Raw genomic sequence first — 19142 nt, 5'->3', positions numbered from 1 at the left:
AGCAGCTGGGGCACCTGGAACCACCACCAGCCCATCCTGGACGGCAGGCGCAGGCGCAGGCGCAGGAGCCCTAGAGCTCCGCCCCTAGACTTGTCTCGAGGCAACCTGGGATATGAAGTCGGCCCCTCGAGGAGACGCGGAGATCACGAGGTGACACTCACCAATTAGCCTGCTTGTTACTGCGGCACTGCGCCTGGATTTGTCCAATCAAGAAGTCAGCCTACTTTTCCTCCAGGCTCTGAGATTGAAGCCGTCATGGCGCGTCCCGTAAGGTACTGCGTCCCCGGTAAGTGAGCTGTGTCTACCGAGCCCTAGGTAGGGACCGTGGCTGGATAGCTGGACGGCCAACAACTTTTGAGGGCCCGTCATTGATGCGGCGTTTCTTCCGCAGGCGAACGTCTGTGTAACTTGGAGGAGGGCAGCCCGGGCAGCGGCACCTACACCCGCCACGGCTACATCTTCTCGTCGCTCGCCGGCTGCCTGACGAAGAGCAGCGAGAACGGCGCGGTAAAGGCGGCAACCTTCCATCCTCTCTCTCTTAGACTGCCCTTGATCTCGCACCTCTTAGGCTGTCTATCAATTCTTAGTACACCGGCCATGTGATCTCAACTGTGGACCAAGGGTTGCCTTTATTATTCTCAAGATGCTATAAAATAAGCACTGGATTGCTAACCATGAAGGTCAGTGGTTCAAAACCACCAGCCAGCCAACAAGGCTAAAACAGTATACCCATTTTTATTGTTTCCTTTAGCTTCCTGTGGTGTCTGTGATGAGAGAGACCGAATCCCAGTTACTGCCAGATGTGGGGGCTATTGTAACCTGTAAGGTAAGGTGCTCCTAACCTCCCTGCTTATGACACTCGTCATAAACATTCTAGAGCTGTGCTGTCCACCATAGTAGCCACTAGCCACATAAGCTAGTATGTGTTTAAATACATTTAAATAATAACGTTAAATAAGATTTGAGCTTCACATCCTCAGTCACCCTAGCCACACTAGTGCTCAGTGGCCAGTGCAGCATTTCATTCATCACAGAAAGCTTTATTAAATGGTGCCATTTTAGGGATCTCCAGGGCAGTAATCAATGCAGTCCACTTCAGGCACATGTAGTTATTTCTCCGAGCCGATTCCCTAAGTATGTAGCTTCTACCTGTGTCTGAAAAACAGGGCCACCAAAAGCTGATAAAGAAGTCCATTTTTGAACTTCCAACAAAAGTCTATTCTTTAGCATTGCTGCTTTCAAGACATTTCCAGAGAAGTATAAATAAATACTGTGGCACGTCACTACTCCCCATCTGTCCCCATACTCTGCTAAGCTCAACTAATACGTAGTTCTTAGTTTCTCTCTATAAATTGCTCCAGCCAGAAATCTATGTTATGCTGAAAGTAACTGGAGAAGCACTGCTTCAAATACTGTACAGCAGGTGATGTGTAGACTTAAATTCTCGCCACCGTATAGGCTTCTTAAAGGTCTAGGTATGCTAGAATGCACTATGTCTATTTATGTTAAGCTTCTGTACTTTTCAATGGCGTCCTCGTATGGTGCTGTAAGATAAGCACTGGACTAATAACCACAAAGTTGTGGCTCAGACCCACCAGCCACTCCTTGGAAACCCTATACAGAATTGCTATTAGTCAGAGCGGACTCAATGGCACTTAACAACAATGTACTTTGCAAAGTCTATACTACATTATTGTTTTCAGTTCCCACAGTAACACTCTCAGATGGCCAGAATGGTTCTCATCACTTTACACATAGCACCTGTGCAGAGATAAATACGGTTTACTTCTCTTAAGTTATATATTTAGTAGGATTGCTTGGACTAAAACCTTGTCATTCCTAGTTATTGAACTGATGATTGCTAATTCTCTAATGCCCATCCTTTCTCTGTTCTACAGGTCTCTAGTATCAATTCACGCTTTGCTAAAGTACACATCCTCTACGTGGGGTCCACACCACTTAAGAACTCTTTTCGAGGAACTATCCGGTAGGAAGTATTCTTGTCTTCACATTTGCCTCAGCGCCTGTAAGATACTAGGATAGAAATTTATAGGAACAAATACAATTCTTACTTGTGCCTATTTCTATCTCCCGTTGTGCTTTTATTTTCTCCCAATAGAGGCCAAAGAAAATGTTAAAACATATAATAAGCTAGGATATAGGGAAAATGTTAATGAGAAAGGGTTTTTTTAAAGATAGCTAAAAGAATAAAGCTGAAGATTAGCAGCATTGAAGTGAATCATACCAAACAAAGTAAAGGGCATTTTAGGAAGTAATTCTTCTTCTTAAACTCGATTTAAATTAAACCCAGGGGTTGTAACATTGAAAAGGTTAGTGAGTGAAATGATAGAACTCATCCCATCCCACCTTTGGGAGTTCTTTGAGAAGGAACAACTAAGTCCTGCTAACTAACTCATTGAAATGAGTCTCCCTTCAACCTCCGGATTGTGTGGCTCTGTAGAGCTTCTGTTCATTTTCTCCTAAAGCAGCAGAATTTATTTCCTGCCAAATCAGATCTGGTTTTCTCTAGTTAGAAACACTGATCTTGTGCTCTTTGTGGTCTTGTTGCTAAGTGCCATCAAGTCGGTTCTGACCCAGAGCGAGCCTGTATATGATTTCTGAGAAGCAGCTGATGAGCTTGAACCACCGACCTTACGGTTCAAACCGACTTTGCAGTCCAGTGCATTAACCCACAGTGCCATCTTAGAACTGGGAAATGTGTTCTTCTCCCAGTGAGAACTAGGGATGCTTCTTTGCTCTGCTTCTCTGGGTGGCAGCTAGATCCCAATTATGACTTGTTTGATCTGCTCTTGTATCTCTTTGTCTATTAGAAATCTGTAGGGTGTTTCTTTTCCACAGACAAATAATCTTTTTGTTAATTACTTTTTTATAGAAAGGAAGATGTCCGAGCTACTGAAAAAGACAAGGTTGGTTGGTTCTCCCCTGCCCCCAAGTGGCTTTAGGAATCTTAGTTGCTTTACATTATTATCTTAATGAACCTCAAAGACCCTTAGGAATATGGAGTTGTTAAGTGACTTGGAGTTATAACAACTCTATACAGAGTTTCCAAGGAGCTGTTAGTGGTTTTGAACCGCTAACCTTGTGGTTAGCAGTCTAGTGCTTACCCTAAAATGCCACACCAGGAGTCCAGGAATGTGGAGTATAAGGAAGTTTAATGTGTTATCCTGCTATAAAGTATGGAATTCACTTCACTGTCCCTTTCCTTTATGTACATTTTTTGCTAACTCTGTTGACCAGAGAGAATCTAATTTCTTGTTTGTTTTTGAAGCCAGGTATTTATTCATTGCTGTCCTTTCAGATTTACTCTAGACCCTTTCAGAACCAACTATAGAACCTTTTGTCTAAGACAGAGTCCTGGTTAGGTTACTGAATATTAAACAGTCCATTTATATGCTAGTGTTTAACTAAAGTTAATTTGAGTAATGCTAACTTCCATCCTTTGAAAATAAACTGGCTCTAAGTAGAGTCCTGGTGTGGCGCTGTGGGTTAATGCGCCAGACTGCAAAGCCATTTGAATTGCAAGGTCAGCGGTTCAAGCTCACCAGCGGCTCCTTGGAAACCCTATACAGGATCGCTATGGGTCGGAACCAACTTGACGGCACTTAACAACAAAAAACCCGAAGGGTTAGTAGTTTCCTGTACACCTGAGTAAGAGCTTTCATGTAACACTTGTGTTCTTTACCTACAGGTTGAAATTTATAAGAGTTTCCGCCCAGGTGACATTGTCTTGGCCAAAGTGGTATCCTTTATTCTCAGCAGACTTCTAGTCCTTTGTCAAAGTAGAGAAACAACTCAAGTAACTGTAGGGGAAAAAGACCCACCCCTCATTTTCCTTCACCAGTGGTATGTGACTAGATCTCTCTAGGTGATGCACAGTCCAACTACCTGCTGACCACTGCTGAAAATGAGCTTGGGGTGGTGGTGGCCCACAGTGAATCAGGTGAGTTCGTTCATGCATCCACATGAACTTTCCTGGGAACGATTTCCCTTGTTTTTAAATACCTAAAAAATAATATGGAGTAGATACTATTGAGATTGGAATGATTCTCCTTATTTTAAATATAAGGAAATGGTACTCATGTATAAGTCAGTGGAATAAACAGGACTTTTTCTCTGTAAGGTGAGCTTTAGCTTGGGGACAGTTCTACCAAGTGACAATCCCAGCTAAAGACAGAAGGGGATCAGGTAACACTTGCTTTTCCCTTCCAGGTGTCCAGATGGTTCCCATCAGCTGGTGTGAGATGCAGTGCCCTAAAACCCACACGAAAGAATTCCGGAAAGTGGCCCGAGTACAGCCGGAATTCTTGCAGACCTAAGAAGTCACATTTTACCCTATGGAGGGGGTAATATGATTCCAGGAATATGTGTATGAAAGTGGCATCAAAATGCCATTGTCTTTATTCAGATACCTGGGATCAGCCAGCTACCACCTCTTAAAAAATCTACCAGGAACTTGGTCTGTAAGTGGAACATTTTTCTTAGGAACTGTGCAGTGGAGTCCGTTCTCTTCAGTGATGAAGCTTTTCTTCTGGAGGTGCCAGCAAAAGCAAACAAACTAATGTTGGGAATGGCCTCTTCCTCCTGATACTCTTTATAAGTATGCATTTTTTACTGTGATAAAACATTATTAAAAGGATTGTATAGTTTCTGTTGTCCTGAGCAGGGAAAGGAATCTGAGTGGCATCGTGGCATTTTAGCAAGCATTTGTCAGTTGTTACTCAGTGATGTTTATGAAGGGCTTGCTTTCTCTGAACAAAGTCTGATTGCCAAATGGCTTTTTTTTTTTTTTTTTTTAGTTTAATGCATTTTAACAGCAAGCTTACAGGTACAGCACAGCAGACAAAACAACATTAAAAACATATATACTTACATGTAGAACAACTCAGTCAAATATAGTGAATGAATGGAATCTATCATACGGTACAAATGCTACAAACACCATTTAGTTGCTGTCAATAAGAAATTTACTTGTTTTTAAAAAAATCTAAATGCAGGCCTTGTCCAGAAAATTTTAACAGGTTTGTTTATGATCCTTATCCAGTTGAACTGCTGAAACTTGTTCACTGAAACATTTTTACTTGCGTTAATGCTTTATGTCCCACATTTATATTAAAAATTCACACAAATGAAAATGGAAAAACTGCCAATACCTGATTTCTGTCCCCTAGTTTTCCATTCACAATCACATACATAGGTACCTTTTCACCCCATTGGGTGGGGGTGAAGGGGTTTGGAATCTTAACAATCAGAACTACTGATAACAGGAAGGTTTTTGGGTTTTTTTGTTTTGTTTTTTAAAGAATTAAATGTTTTTCATTATAGTGGATTCTTAAGCACATTCTCCACATATGTGGTGTGATGGCTGGATGACTTTTGGCATAATGGTTACACGTTTGTCAAGGATAGTACACAGGTTGGTGTCTTTAAGAAGGCCAACCAGATAGGCCTCACTTGCCACTTGCAAAGCACCATTTGGAAGCACAGATCTGTTTTGAAGTCTGGACTTACACCAAACACTGGAAGGGAAGTTTACAAATCATAAGTTCCATGAACTTCTGACATCTAATTTCGCTAAAGCGCCCCAGTACACTGCGTGTAATGATGAGGTTTCCTCATCCGTCCAGTAGAGGGCACACTCTTATGAGCGCCTTTTTGTGGCCAGTTGCTTCCAGGGTGCTTTTCCAACAGTTGATTTTGCAGGCAGTCTGCTTTGTAGGAGCCATGGTATAGAGACCTCCTCACTTACCCTCTCCTCCTTCAGCTGGAGCTCACAAGCTAGTGGTGGTGTTCACGTTAGACTGTCGGTGGTACAGCTGTGTAACACCCAGCTTTGTATTTTTTGTATTCAGTTTTGATCTTGCGCTTACCAAGTTATTTGCTGCATGGTAGGTGTTGGGCCTAGCACGTAATATACATTGCCTCACTTAATACTTTAATTAAAAATTTGACTGAGGGAATTGTAGATCCACATGCAGTTGTCAGATATAATACAGAGAGAGCCCTTATACACTTTGCAGAGTTTCCCCCAGTGGTGACCTTTTGCATAAACTTTGTTGACATTGATACTTGAGCAAGTTTTCTCTTTGAGCCCTTTTTCTCATCTGACTATCTCATGTGATTACTCATGATTACTTCTCATGAGCTACCTTGTAAGGAAGTACACGATTAACATAAGCTAACACTTGACGGAGTGCTGTGTTTCCATGTGATAAGCACTAGACTGCAAACCTGAAGGTTCATGGTTTAAGCACTTCAACGATTTACAGCCTTGGAAACCCTATACAGGGTCACTATGAGTCGAAACCAAGTCAATAGTCCTAAACAATAATCTGGTTATAATATAATATGGTTACATACCTGTCTTCAGCCAAGTGTCTACTAAATGCCAGGCCCTTGCTAGACACTTCCAGGTAGTTCTGTGATCAGTTCTGTATTGAGAGGCATCTGAAAACTCTGGTGTTTGGGGTTTTTTTTCTCTTCCAAAGCTTCAGAGAAAACACTGATACCATCCATTTTTGTTCTTGCCTATATTTTATAAAATTGGTTCCCTTAAGTGTAATACTGGCTGAAGTAGTGTACACATTTTCATTTTTTTATCAATTTCTTCCTTCTTGTCTTCCAGAAAGGTGCTGATTGATTTTTTTCAGCATCAATCTTAACCACTTAGGTTGCCTCTGAACCTCACAGTAAACCTGAACAGTAACAGTCATTCCCACACTTGACAGAGAAGAAACTAGAGCTTAGAGAGACTGTCTTGCCCCAAATCATATCCATCAGGTGGCAGCACAGTCTTCAGACCCAGGCCCGTCTTACGTATTGCCCAGGTGCTCTCGTGCTCTCGTACACCCACGTGTCTCTTCTGCTGAGTATTAAACAGAAGCGTGGGTGTGCAGACTTGAGATTGACACTGGTTCTTTGGTGATGAGTTCTTCATTTGATAAATAAATTTTTGATATATAGATAAATGAGTGCATTCATTTGACAGACAAAGAGACAACTGCCTTCCAGGAGGAAAAGTTAGGTAAAGCAGTGAACAAGATATAATCGGGTTCTCAGAACTGACTGACTTGTAGGAGAAGACATAAAATAATAAAGACATATACAGAAATGTTACTATTTCAAATAGTATCTTAATTATTTAGTACTGCTATAAAAAAAGACCAGAAGTAGATGGCGCTAACAAATTCATTCTCTCACTCTTGAGTAGATGAAGTCTACATTCACAGTGTTGGCTTTAGTGGAAGGCTGTCTGTCAGCTCTGGGGATGGTCCTGTCAACTTTCAGCATCTGCAAGCCACCATTCCTTGGAGATCTCCATGTGTCTTACCAACAGTTTTTCCCTGGATCTTAGAGCTTCTCAGGGCAGGGACCCCAGGTTCAAAGGATGTCATGAATAGACCTACTTCATTCTTGGTTGTGGGTCTCTCCTCTGCTCACTTCTGTTTGTCTTTGTAAAGACAAAAGATGCTGCAGGCCACACCTTCATGGAAACTTCCTTTCAATTGACTGGCTGCTAATAGCAGATCTCATCAGAGAAGTGATTACATCATATTATTTCCTCACGGGGAGGACGAGGTCTAACTGCCAAACCACTGAGAATCATGACCCACCCAAATTGACATATAGAGGGGCACAATTCAATCTATGATAGGAATACAAAAAACGGGCTGCTACCTAATATTTTGGAGTCCTGGTGTGGCACTGCGGGTTAATGCGCCAGACTGAAAAGCCATCTGAACTGCAAGGTCGGTGGCTCAAGCCCACCAGCCGCTCCTCAGAAACCCTATACAGGGTCGCTATGGGTCGGAATCGACTTGACAGCACTTAACAAACAGCAGAGTCTAGTCTGATGGTGTGATTCCATGCCTAGTCCTTGGAGCCAACCAGCTAGACTAGTTCTCTCCAGCTATCACTAGGCTGGCCACTGGACCTTCATCTCAACAGACCTGAAGGAGTAAGTGGACTTGTCATCAGAGGACCTGAATGAAACACTCTGCCACTTACTCCATATTACATTGAATGAGCAAATCATTTAACCTCTTCTCCAAGGGTATTTCCTCCTCTGTAAAAACTGAGATAAAATTACCTACCCCAAGCGAAGGAGCTCTGGTAGTGTAGTGGTTACAAATCAAGATGTGAACCACAAGGTCAGCAGTTTGAAACTACCAGCTGTTCCATGGGAGAAAGATGAGGTTTTCTGCTCCCGTAAAGGTTTACAGCCTCGGAAACCCTGTACAGGGTCGCTATGAGTCAGAACCAACTCCACGGCACATAACAACCCCAAGTAAATTAAGAAAACAAATATTGGATACCTGGCATTCCCCCTCCCTCCCAATTCTGTTTTCTACGAATACATCACTATACTCTTAAGTCCTGGTGTGGCACTGTGGGTTAATATGCTGGACTGCAAAGTACTTTGAATCACAAGGTCTGCAGTTTAAGCTCACTAGCTGCTCCTCCGAAACCCTATACCGGGTCACTGGGTCTGAACTGACTCCACTCCATGGCACTTAATATACTCTGAGAAAGGCAGACCTTGTCCCTGGCACCACTGGGTGGCAGTAGAGAGCAATGAAAAGCAAACCCTTTAAAGCACTGTTGGGAGAGCTGAGTCTTAAGAACAGAGGTTGTTGCAAGTGCCATGGGAAGAAGGGTGAGTATGTAACTTTTAACAGGCCTTGCTTACACTACTCATCTCTGACAAGGAACTAAAAGTATTGCTACTGACAATGTCTCCCTTATTCCTGCCTACCGCTGAAGCTGGTGGCCTCTGAGCAAGTTTCCGTCTGATTAAGTTTCCACTTAATCAACCAAATTGAGCAACTTCTGGTTACAGGATTTAGTACAGGCCATATAAACTAACATCCTACCAGGTTGTTAATTCAGAATAAGGACTTTAATCAAGTTGAGCTCATGTCCTTCATCTAGATTCCAGTACTTAGTGTTTATTGTGGCAAATTTCTAGGACTCTTTTGGCTTGTTTCCTATTCTGTAATCTGGGGATTTCAGCCTTTTCAGATGATCTTGTCAATATCAATGTAGTATGACTAGTACAGGGATTTAATAAGAAATAGTTTAGTAGATGGTACCATGTGCAGCTACTGGATGGCATCTGTATTCGCTTAAGGTTTCTGACGTTCCAAAGATCTTTCCAAAGGATTAAAGAAGACATATGTGACCAATGCTCCTTTCCAATTATAATTTAATCTTTTTCTACTGTCATTTTAAGATTAGAATATTTTAAGATGTTAATTAGTTGGCTAGCAGGATTAAAATTTTATGGGCCAAAAAGGTATCAAGTTTAAAAGTGACTGATAGTTTGCACAGCCTGTTGTTACTACGATCAATATACTGTACACCTGTGAAAAGCGGAATTGGCAAACGTTCTATGATAGACACATTCACAACAAAAGTGGCTTGCTGAGGCTGCGTATGTACAGCCAAACACCTCACAGGACTTGGTTCCTAGGTTTGGAGGTTCAGGGTCACAGTTTCATGGGACACCCCTTTTTAGCACTTCTGTTCTACTTCCTAGTTGGTTGCAGTTAAGTGCCTAGGGTCTTAAGTCTGCAAAGGACCAAGGCACAACTGCTCTCTATTCACCTGTAGGAAGAGGAAGGAGTCAGGAATAAGATATGGAATGTGTGGTTCATTGCACCTCCTTTGTCATGAGATCCAAACATCCTGATCAAAAGTGAGGGAAATGTAAAGCAATTTTTAAATTCTTAATGAACTCTATAGACTTTGCAAGCATGGGGGGTGGATGAACTCCTGAAACTATTGCCTTGAGATAATCCAAAAATATCTGGAGCCTATGAAATCTGACACGTCGTTAACTAGTAATGAGGTCAGCCTGGAACACTACACTCTTCTAAGAACCATCTATATGGGATCAAATTGACAACAGCAACTTGGAATATGAAATCGGAAGGAAGCTTAGGGGGCAGTGAGTTTATTTTAATGTTGGAGGAACAACTCAGAAAAGGAGGGTGAGCAGGGTTGCACAGCACAAAGAATGTCATCAGTGTCACTAAACTGTACATGCAGAAACTCGGTGCATATTTTGCTGTGTATATTCTCAATAGCAAAATAAAACAAGAAAAAGACTGGTTAAAAGAAAAGGGGGGGGGGCTTTTTCTTTACTCTTAAGAGGTCATGATGGAGTTTCAGAATTATTTAACTTTCTCGCCAAGAGGCATTCCGCAGCCAGCACCCCAGAGTTCAGAGGAGCAACATGAATGGGGGCTCATCCAAGGAGACCCCCATAACCCAGCTTTCCAACATAAGGTGAACACCTAGTGAGAAACACAATTCTGGGAGAGGCTGTGTAAAGTTGTAAGCAGATCTACTATATCAAAGCTCTTTCCATATAATGAATGACTTGGCTAAGAAGAGCCATTTCAAGTTGGAAGCTAGGGTTCACATCACACAGAAAACTATTGCACATCACTCCTTTATTATACTGATCTGGAAAAAAGACTTAGTACAGTTAGGTTCACACTGAGTACTGGGCCCAAGTAGCAGGACCAAGCAACTGGAACATGATTCAGAAATCACATGAAGACTCATTTGGAGATGATAATAGGCATTTCACTGCTATAGAACAAACAGTGAGGTAGGGGAAGGATTCTAATACACAGCAGGGTAAGCCCCTACCCCTTAGAAGTCAAGGAGCCGGTCCCACAGGGTGAAAGGAATGGCTTAGTTTCTGATGACCACGTACTATTATTTCATCGGTCACTAGAAAGCCCAGAAGGGTTTTCATTTTGTCTTATTTATATATATTTTTCCTTTTTGTAAAAATGTATAACGTAAACATTCAGGATTGATCCCAACCTTCTGGGGTCAGGGAGGAAATACGTTTTTAAAAATTTCCATGCAGGTTGTATTCATCTTCCACGGGAATGACTAGGGTGCCCCAGACGGGCCCACTGGCTCCTGACACCAGGAATAGACTTTCTTGTTCCCTTTATTGGTCGTAACCTAACACGGTTCCTCCCTAACCTCTACCTACATAGGTCCTTGGTAAACAAACCCCAGAGTCACTACCTCTCATTTCCTGGATGAGGCCCTGGGCTGAGGAGCATGCCCCAGAGGTGTCATTCAGACTAGTCTGTATGAAGGGAGAGGGTGCAGGAGACAAAATGACTGAAATGGGAGCCCGCAGCCCCCCACCTGCAGCTACAACGGAAGATGCCTACAGAAGTGGTCAGTGTGACATGTGCCGGGAGCAGTGCAGAGGAAGGGGACGGGCAGGGAGGGCGCTCCTGGGTACAGGAGCCAGCCTGCGTGCCTTCATTTCTTGACTTTGCCCTGGGCAGCCACAGCTTCCATGGCTTTACGCACGGTCTCTTCATCCCCCAGGAACTGCATGGCCTTGATGGGCTTCAAATTCTTGTCCAACTCATAGACAATGGGAATACCAGTGGGCAGGTTCAACTCCATGATAGCCTCTTCAGAGAGACCTGAAAACATCCACCAAGATCAGCCAGGCAAGACATGACTCTACATCACCCACCAGGCTTACTGTTTATCCCCAAGTGACAAAGGACCTTCCTGGGAAATAATTTCCTTCTACCCAGTTTCTGCTCTTTGTAACAGTAGTTCTATTGCCCAAGGAATGAAATAAAGAATAGCAAGAAGAGAGAACTATGAAAAGGTGCACATAGTTCTAAGATGGGTCACCAACAAACTACAGAAGCGTGAATGTCAGGAAATCTCTACCACGATGCAAGCTGGAAGCCCAGGGCAGCAGAACTAAAACACATCTTCTACATCTCCTACATAGTCCCATCCAGCTCGCCACAAATCTGCAAACTGAGATTCAGGTGGCAGGTTGTGAAGAGCTGTGACTAAGGAAAATTTTACCAGCAGTTCTAACTGGGGTTCCAGTCTAGAATTAGAAGCCTCAACTTGAATGTGTATCTGAATCACCTGAAGGACAGATGCCAATTCTGAACCAGGAGGCTTGGGGTGGAATCTGAGGTTCTGTAATTATAATGATGTTCCCAGGGGTGCTGCTATTGGTGCTTTGTAGAACAGATATGAGAAATAAGGGCAGAGGGTCTTTCTATTAGGAATCAGTCCAGGGGGTCTCTCTAAGGTTATCAGTATGATCCAGCCTCTTCCTGAAGATAGCTGTACTAAGTCCCTAATTAAAGATAGCTGTTTTCTCCCTCAAACGCCCCTCTGAAGAAATGGACATACCTTCCAAATGTTTGACAATGCCCCGAAGGCTATTGCCATGGGCTGCAATCAGGACGCGTTTCCCCTCCTTGATCTGAGGAACTATTTCTTCATTCCAAAAGGGGAGAGCTCTGGCAATAGTATCCTTGAGACTCTCACAGGATGGCAGCTGATCTTCAGTGAGGTCTGCATACCTTCGATCCTAAACCACCAAAAAGGTCAAGTTCACCCACCAATTAGCAGACATGGCTTCATCCTCTCCACTTCTACCTACTCCTCATCACCTTGTGCTTAAAGAGACAAATGAAGGACTCTTAGTCAGGAAGTCTTGGGAAAGAGGATAATGATGATCTTATCCACTACTAGGAAGATTAACAGTTCAAAAAGAAAGCTAGTTTAGAAAAGCAAAAATGTATGAAACAAGGCTCTTCTTCCCAATTCACTTTCACTTGGGATGGGGCTTAGGAGGCACCACCCAAAGCAATATAAATTCTTAGGTCAGCAACATACACTATAAACTAAATCCTTAACAAATGAAGTGCGTTCCTTAGGGAAAAGGAGGACCACAATAAACTATTTTATAAGTTATAAACTCAGAGGGAAATAGAAAGACACTTCCCCTGATCCTGAGTGGGGTAAAGCTAACCTTGGTTTGTTCATACCTTACTGATGTTGCTGTAGAAGGGGTGGTCCGGCTCCATCGGTGGTGGTGGGACATCATAGGAACGCCTCCAGATCTTTACCTGGGCCTCGCCATGTTTGGCAGCAGTTTCTGCTTTATTGAGGCCAGTCAGACCCCCATAGTGCCGCTCATTGAGGCGCCAAGTCCTCACTACTGGCAGCCACATCTGGTCGATTGCATCCAGAACTGTCCAGAGGGTCCGGATTGCTCTCTTCTGCACTGAGGTGAAGCAGATGTCAAACTCATAGCCAGCATCTGGAAATAATCAGTCCAAAGTGTTAAGCTTGCCAGGCCATCTCTGAGCCAGAATTCTCTCACACATACATCTCCTGTATAGGTAGTCCAGACGAAAATCTGGCCAAATATTTTATATACCCTTGAAGGAAATACACTATTTTGCCTTTGGGAAAGATAATTTATTGACTTATTGTTGACAATATACTTCCAGCAGGTTCCTAAATGTACTGTCAACCAGCAAACCTGAGATCTGCGACCCTTAATCCTGAGATTGCTGTAACTTAAGCAAATTTTAAGAATTTATTTTAACTTTTTCAATTAATTGAAGGATACTAAAAATTTAAAAGTCTCTTAGTAAACAAGAATAGTTAACATTTATAGAGGGCATACAACCTGACCTGCTCTGGACTAAGTACTCTGTATGTGTTATTTAGTACTCAACAATCCTCAAAACCCATTATACCAGATGAGGAAAACAAAACCAAAAGGAATGATAATTATCAGGGTCACTCCTAGTGCAGCGCTGTAGGATCAGCACTGGGCTGTGAACAACAAGGTCAGCAGTTCAAACCCACCAGGTGCTCCTTGGAAACCCGATAAGGGTTGCCATGAGTCGGGACAGACTGGATGGCATTTAACAACGACACAGTTATTACATGAGAAATTAACACCCATGGCTGTATGACAACAAAATTCAACTCTTACCCACCCCGTCTCTAACCATCCTTGTTTTCTAAGTGGAATGATAGGCCAGTTTGAATCAGCAGTTCAAACTCACCAGCTGCTCCTTGGAAACAGGGCTGTTATAAATCTGAACTGATTCAATGGCGCTTAACAGTGCTACTTGTATTTTGGTTAGAATTGTCACTTCTGATAGTTACTAACATTCTTCAAGCCTCTCTAACCAATGCGGATACAACCCCACGTCAGTTTATTGTGTTGTTGTGGTGGTTAAATGCCGTAGAGTTGGTTCCGACTCATAGTGACCCTGTGTAGGGCTTCCAAGGAGCTGATGAGTTTGAACTACAGACCATGCAGTTCAAACAGACCTTGTAATCCAGTGCTTTATCCCACAGCACCACACTAGGACTCCAGTTTACTGTATGAAGTTATATTTTCATTATGGGTTGTGTAAATCACCCCACAAACTCTTAATCCCATGGTTCCTCTCAGCAATAATAAAAGTAACAGACTATTCTGTGGTGCTGCAGGATAATGCGTTGAACTGCAAGGTCAGTGGTTCAAACCCACCAGCCGCTCCTTGGAAACCCTATAAAGGGCTGTTATGACTCAGAACCTCCTCAAAGGCACTTTAACAATAGCAACCCTCAGGAGTACATCTACCTTAAAAAATAAAATTACTCATGAATAAGGTGCTCCCTTAAACAATTAACTATATGAGACCAAACAGTCCACATTTTAGCCAAAAGCAAAAATGAGAAGGCAGGCCAGACCTATGGAAAAGAAAAAACTGAATGGAAATATAAGGAAAGTGCTGATACACTGTGAAAATTGTAACCAATGTGTCACAGAACAATTTGTATAAAAATGGTTACAAAGGAACCTTATTTGCTGTGTAAACTTTCATCTAAAACACAATTTTAAAGTACACCCACCTCAAATCAACTGCTAAACCAAGTTTAAAAGAAGCCAGTAGTTAAAGAGCACAGTTGTGCACTAAGACTGCCTGGTTCATTCATAAAAGAATCTCTTCTCCATACAGAGTCATGAGGGGCAGGGGTGAAAGTCAAAAGGTTGTTGACCTATTGGTTGGCCTAACACCAGTAGGTTACAACAATGAACCACTTTGTTTCACCTTTCAATGAAAGATGAGTCCCCTCCCACTTTGAAGAAGCCTTGAATAGGGAGATGGCCCTTTCCTTCTGTACTGGACCAGGGAAATACTCCTGCTTTCCTCAGTGAGGCTACACGGCCATTTTCAAAACCCAGTCAGCTCAAACTTTCTCAATATTGCCTCATACTGGGACTGGTTACAGTAATAAGATGTGAAATGAATTTTCCTTCTCATCATTCAACTGAAAAGGAGACCAATAAGAACTATACCAATGGGGAGAAGGGAAGATCAATCCCCCGGGACCACCCACATGGGAAAAGGTCTCATCACTGAGTCTCAGGACAAGCCGTAGCCAGACTCCACATGCGTCTCCTCCCAAACTGTACGGGGCAGAATGGCTGAGTCACTGCAAGGAGAACATTCATAGTGTAAGCCTCAGTTCCCAAGCTGAAAAGCTACCGCAATTTCACTACATTTATTCCCATTTGCAATGGAACGCCTCACTTTGGACACACTAATAGGTCCCCAAGGAGAAAAACAATTCCCCTTAGGACTTCTTTAACAGAACTCAGAGATCAGTAGCATAAAGCCTCTCCCCTTACCTTGTCCATTAAACCAAGTATAGCCTAGGGACACTCCTGGGGGCAGAAGTGGACAGTGCAATGGCTGTGGGTTCCATCTGCCCCCAGGTAATCCTCGGTGGTAAGGCTGCTCAGTCAGAGCTCACAGAGTAACGATCTTACAAACCAGACTACTGAGAAAAGCACTGTTGAATTCACTTTGGCCTTCTATATTATTTGGTTTTTAGGTTCACAATGGTCTTCATCAGAACTTTTGCTTTTAGTCTTTCTGTCTTTTTAATATAATTTGCGATGCCGATAATAAATATTAAAATTTAAAATCAGCTTTTATCTTCCATTTGTTTTGCTTTTTCCTGGGCCCTTCATCAACAAACCCCACAGGCCATCCCATCCCTGCTGCCACCAAGGAGAGAAAATGGCCTCCAATACCAGTACTCTTTCCTCTCCCTGACTCTTACAGGGCCTGAGGTCACACTGGGCCATCCCAGTACATCCACTGGCTCCCAGCAGGATGGCATGTCCCAGACTTTCCAAAGCAGTCCTAGCAGGAAGCTAGGGAGAGCCACATGGGGTCCAATCCCAGTTCCACATCCATCAGGCCTCAATGGCCCTTTTAAGGCCTAGGGCTGCTTCTAGTCCATCGGTTGGTAGAGAGCAGGGCTGAATCTGGCCTAAGCAGAGATTCTTTGAATTGCTGAACAGCAGCGCAGGGAACGCGTCCAAAATCAGCAAGCGCAGTCTGCGGGAGGCCAAACGTTTATCTCCCTGTCACCACCCTCTCTGCCCAGTGCCCTTGGTCAACAGCCTACCAGTTCCGCACACCTACCTGTTACTCAACTCCAGACCTGGCCTCAAGGGCACTGGACTAGGAAGATATGGCCTTGGACAAGTCATCTTTCCAACTCTCACTTTATTCAAGCATAAAGGGGGTGAGCAAAAGATGAAATAAACCTGTCTTATGGGGCTGGGGAAAGGATCCATTCAAATAAGTCAATCACTGACTCATTTACTCAGTGCTCATTACGTGTGGATGCATTTGGTCACGATGTTGATTTGGGGTACGGTGCTGACCAACACAGCCCTCCAGGAGCACGCGGTTTTCTCCCCCAGCAGCCCGTCGCTCTCCACCGCGGCCGCCCCCATAGGACCAGCAGCCGCGGCATCTCGTCCAGGCGTCCAAGGGCTCACCGGCGGGCCCTGGCCCTGGGCTGACCACACCCGCCTGGCCACCACAGGCGCTGCAGCCCGCGCAGCCCGTCCCCGGATTAAGAAACGCTCAGATTAGAAAGATGGACTTTACATATGGGGTCGTGGGAAGACAACGGGCAGCGGGGTGGCCTCTCTGGGTCCTCATCCTGCCGCGGGCCTTCACACTTCACTGGGTGACCTTGAGCGAGTCGATTCCCCACATTCGGCCCATTTACCCAAATTCAAAATACACGGCTAGGGAGCCGATGCCCAAGATCTGGCGTGTCTCTGGGAGAAGCGCCAATGCAAGCTGGGCAGTCCAGGCCCAGCGCCGACGCCGGGGCCTCCAAGCCCGGAGACCCCGGGCCTTCGCAGCCCCCACAGACCGGCCCGCTCCGTACCTCGCAGCGCCTGTCCTCCGCGCTTCGCCTCTTCATGCCCCGCTGGGCTCAGGTCAGCATCGTACCAGCCGCTGAAGCGGTTCTCCAGGTTCCAGGCGCTCTCGCCATGGCGGATGAGCACTAGCTGGTAGGCGGCCATGGCGGTAGGCTCGGGATACCGAGATGACTGGGGTTCACGGAGATTCCGGAATCGTAGCCCGCCCCCCGATCGCGCCTGCGCGCTCGCACTCCACGGTCAGCTCCCGCGCACTTTCTCACCCAAATCTTTCCACTTGCTCCGGATCGCCTGCCGCCCGCCATGTGTGCGCATGCGCCCACTCCGGCGCTGCAGCGCTGAATGGAGGGGGCGCGCTCGAAGATTCCAGGGCGCATGCGCTTCTGCGGTCAACTCCGCCGGCGGTCACGGAGCGCACGTAAAGCACGCGAAAGCGATGGGTCCTTAGCGTTTCCGGGATAGATTGTCCGAGTTATTCTGCCCTCCTGTTATTCATTAGCCAATCGTTGTACTGATATGCCCCTTTCAATTTTCAACAACTCGACACCAAGTTACTTACTTTCCTATCCGTAGATACTGTGTAACCTCTCTCAGGCTCAGCTAATGAAATAAGCATAATAATACCTGATATGTATCTATCTGGCTAGAGTTACTTTTATTAGCTCATTTGAGTTGTTAGGTGCCGCTACATTGGCCCCAACTCAAAGCGACCTTTGCACAACAGAACGAATCACTCCCCGGGTCCTTTGTCAGTCTCATAATTGTTGCACCTGAGTCCATAGCTGCTGACACTGCCAGTCCATCTCATTGGGGGTCTTCCTCATGATCGCTGACCCTCCACTTTACTAAGCATGATGTCCTTCTCCAGAGACTTGTCCAGAGTATGAGTGACGAAGTCTCACCATCCTGGCTTCTGAGGAGTATTCTGGCTGTACTTCTTCCAACACGGATTTGTTTCTTCTGGCAGGACTCTGATATTCTTACTATTTTACTGATAAGCAAGTAGTAAATAGTATTCTTACTATTTTACAGATAAGGCAGTTGACTGACTGTTCATTCCAAAGCCCTACTGTTTAACACAGGGTAATCTATACCACCTTTGTTTACAGTCTCATCTTGTTTTTGTTAAGTGCCATCAAGTCGGTTCCAATTCATAACGACCCTGTGTAGCGTTTCTGAGGAGCAGCTGGTGGGATTGAATTGTCAACCTCACGGTTCCTAGTTCAGTGCTGATCCCTGCCCCAGGAGTCCTGCAGTCCTATACATCTCGAATAAATGCCTCCTAACCCTGAACCGACTCGATGGCACATAACAACAACAACAACAACAACCCTGTAGCTGGTAGCATAGTGGTTACGAATAGGGCTGCAAACCGCAAGGTCAGCAGTTTGAAACTACCAGCTGTTGGTGCGGGAGAAAGATGAGGCTTTCTGCTCCCGTAAAGATTTACAGCCTCGGAAACCCTGTACAGGGTCGCTATGAGTTGCAACCGACTCCACAGCACATAACAACAACAACCCTGTAGCTGTGAAACAAATGCTTGGTTGTTGTTTGTCATTAGTCCATGTTGTCCAGTAAGGTTTCCTAGGCTGAAATGTTTCCGGAAGCAGTTTACTAAGTCTTTCTTTTCTCAAGGGATGCAGCTGGTGGATTCTAACTGCCAACGTGTTAGCAGCTGAGCACTAACCATTGCGAAACCAAGGCTCCAAGAAGTAAACTCTAGATCCTTTCAAACAGTCCAGAAAGGCATAAATGCTAATTCTCACCAAGACTCAGTGAGCAAATTAAGTATCTGCTTATATGGACAATTCTGTCCTGCCTGCACACTGTCTACAGGTTCATTTCAATTTAGCCACTTTATGGAGCACCAAACATGAGCTGGGAAAGAGGGCTAAAGTCAAAAGCAGACTGCATGTGGTTCCTGCCCCTTCAGATACACAGAGTATGAATAACACCCACATACACAGACAAATGTAAAAACCTTCCCTAAAAGCCGAGACTGTAAATTCCAAAAAGGCAAGTTCCCCCCACCCCCCCCAAAAAGCTAAAGAGGATA

The 19142-nt window shown here is 44.3% G+C and overlaps 2 protein-coding genes and 1 pseudogene across 2 annotated transcripts; 1 reads left to right on the top strand and 2 right to left on the bottom strand.

Annotated features, from left to right (window-relative positions):
- The first annotated feature begins 253 nt into the window (after window positions 1–253).
- Window positions 254–4549, top strand: EXOSC1 (exosome component 1). Its single transcript, XM_006831203.1, has 8 exons — window positions 254–286; window positions 392–507; window positions 752–826; window positions 1899–1987; window positions 2894–2927; window positions 3710–3760; window positions 3877–3961; window positions 4231–4549. Exons 1-8 carry the CDS (start codon window positions 256–258, stop codon window positions 4335–4337), a joined length of 588 nt encoding a protein of 195 aa, XP_006831266.1. The 5' UTR covers window positions 254–255; the 3' UTR covers window positions 4338–4549.
- Window positions 4550–5350: 801 nt separating this feature from the next.
- On the bottom strand, window positions 5351–5744 carry LOC102819915 (annotated as a pseudogene).
- Window positions 5745–11107: 5363 nt separating this feature from the next.
- Window positions 11108–17309, bottom strand: PGAM1 (phosphoglycerate mutase 1 (brain)). The gene is made up of 4 exons (XM_006831202.1): window positions 17092–17309; window positions 12870–13144; window positions 12229–12409; window positions 11108–11486 (listed from the first exon to the last, which is right to left on the bottom strand). Exons 1-4 carry the CDS (start codon window positions 17228–17230, stop codon window positions 11317–11319), a joined length of 765 nt encoding a protein of 254 aa, XP_006831265.1. The 5' UTR covers window positions 17231–17309; the 3' UTR covers window positions 11108–11316.
- Window positions 17310–19142: the final 1833 nt, after the last annotated feature.

The sequence above is a fragment of the Chrysochloris asiatica genome, unplaced genomic scaffold (assembly GCF_000296735.1).
Source record: "Chrysochloris asiatica unplaced genomic scaffold, ChrAsi1.0 scaffold00003, whole genome shotgun sequence".
Taxonomy (NCBI): domain Eukaryota; kingdom Metazoa; phylum Chordata; class Mammalia; order Afrosoricida; family Chrysochloridae; genus Chrysochloris; species Chrysochloris asiatica.
The sequence above is the reverse complement of the archived record's forward strand: the minus strand, read 5'-3'. Positions and strand labels throughout refer to the sequence as shown.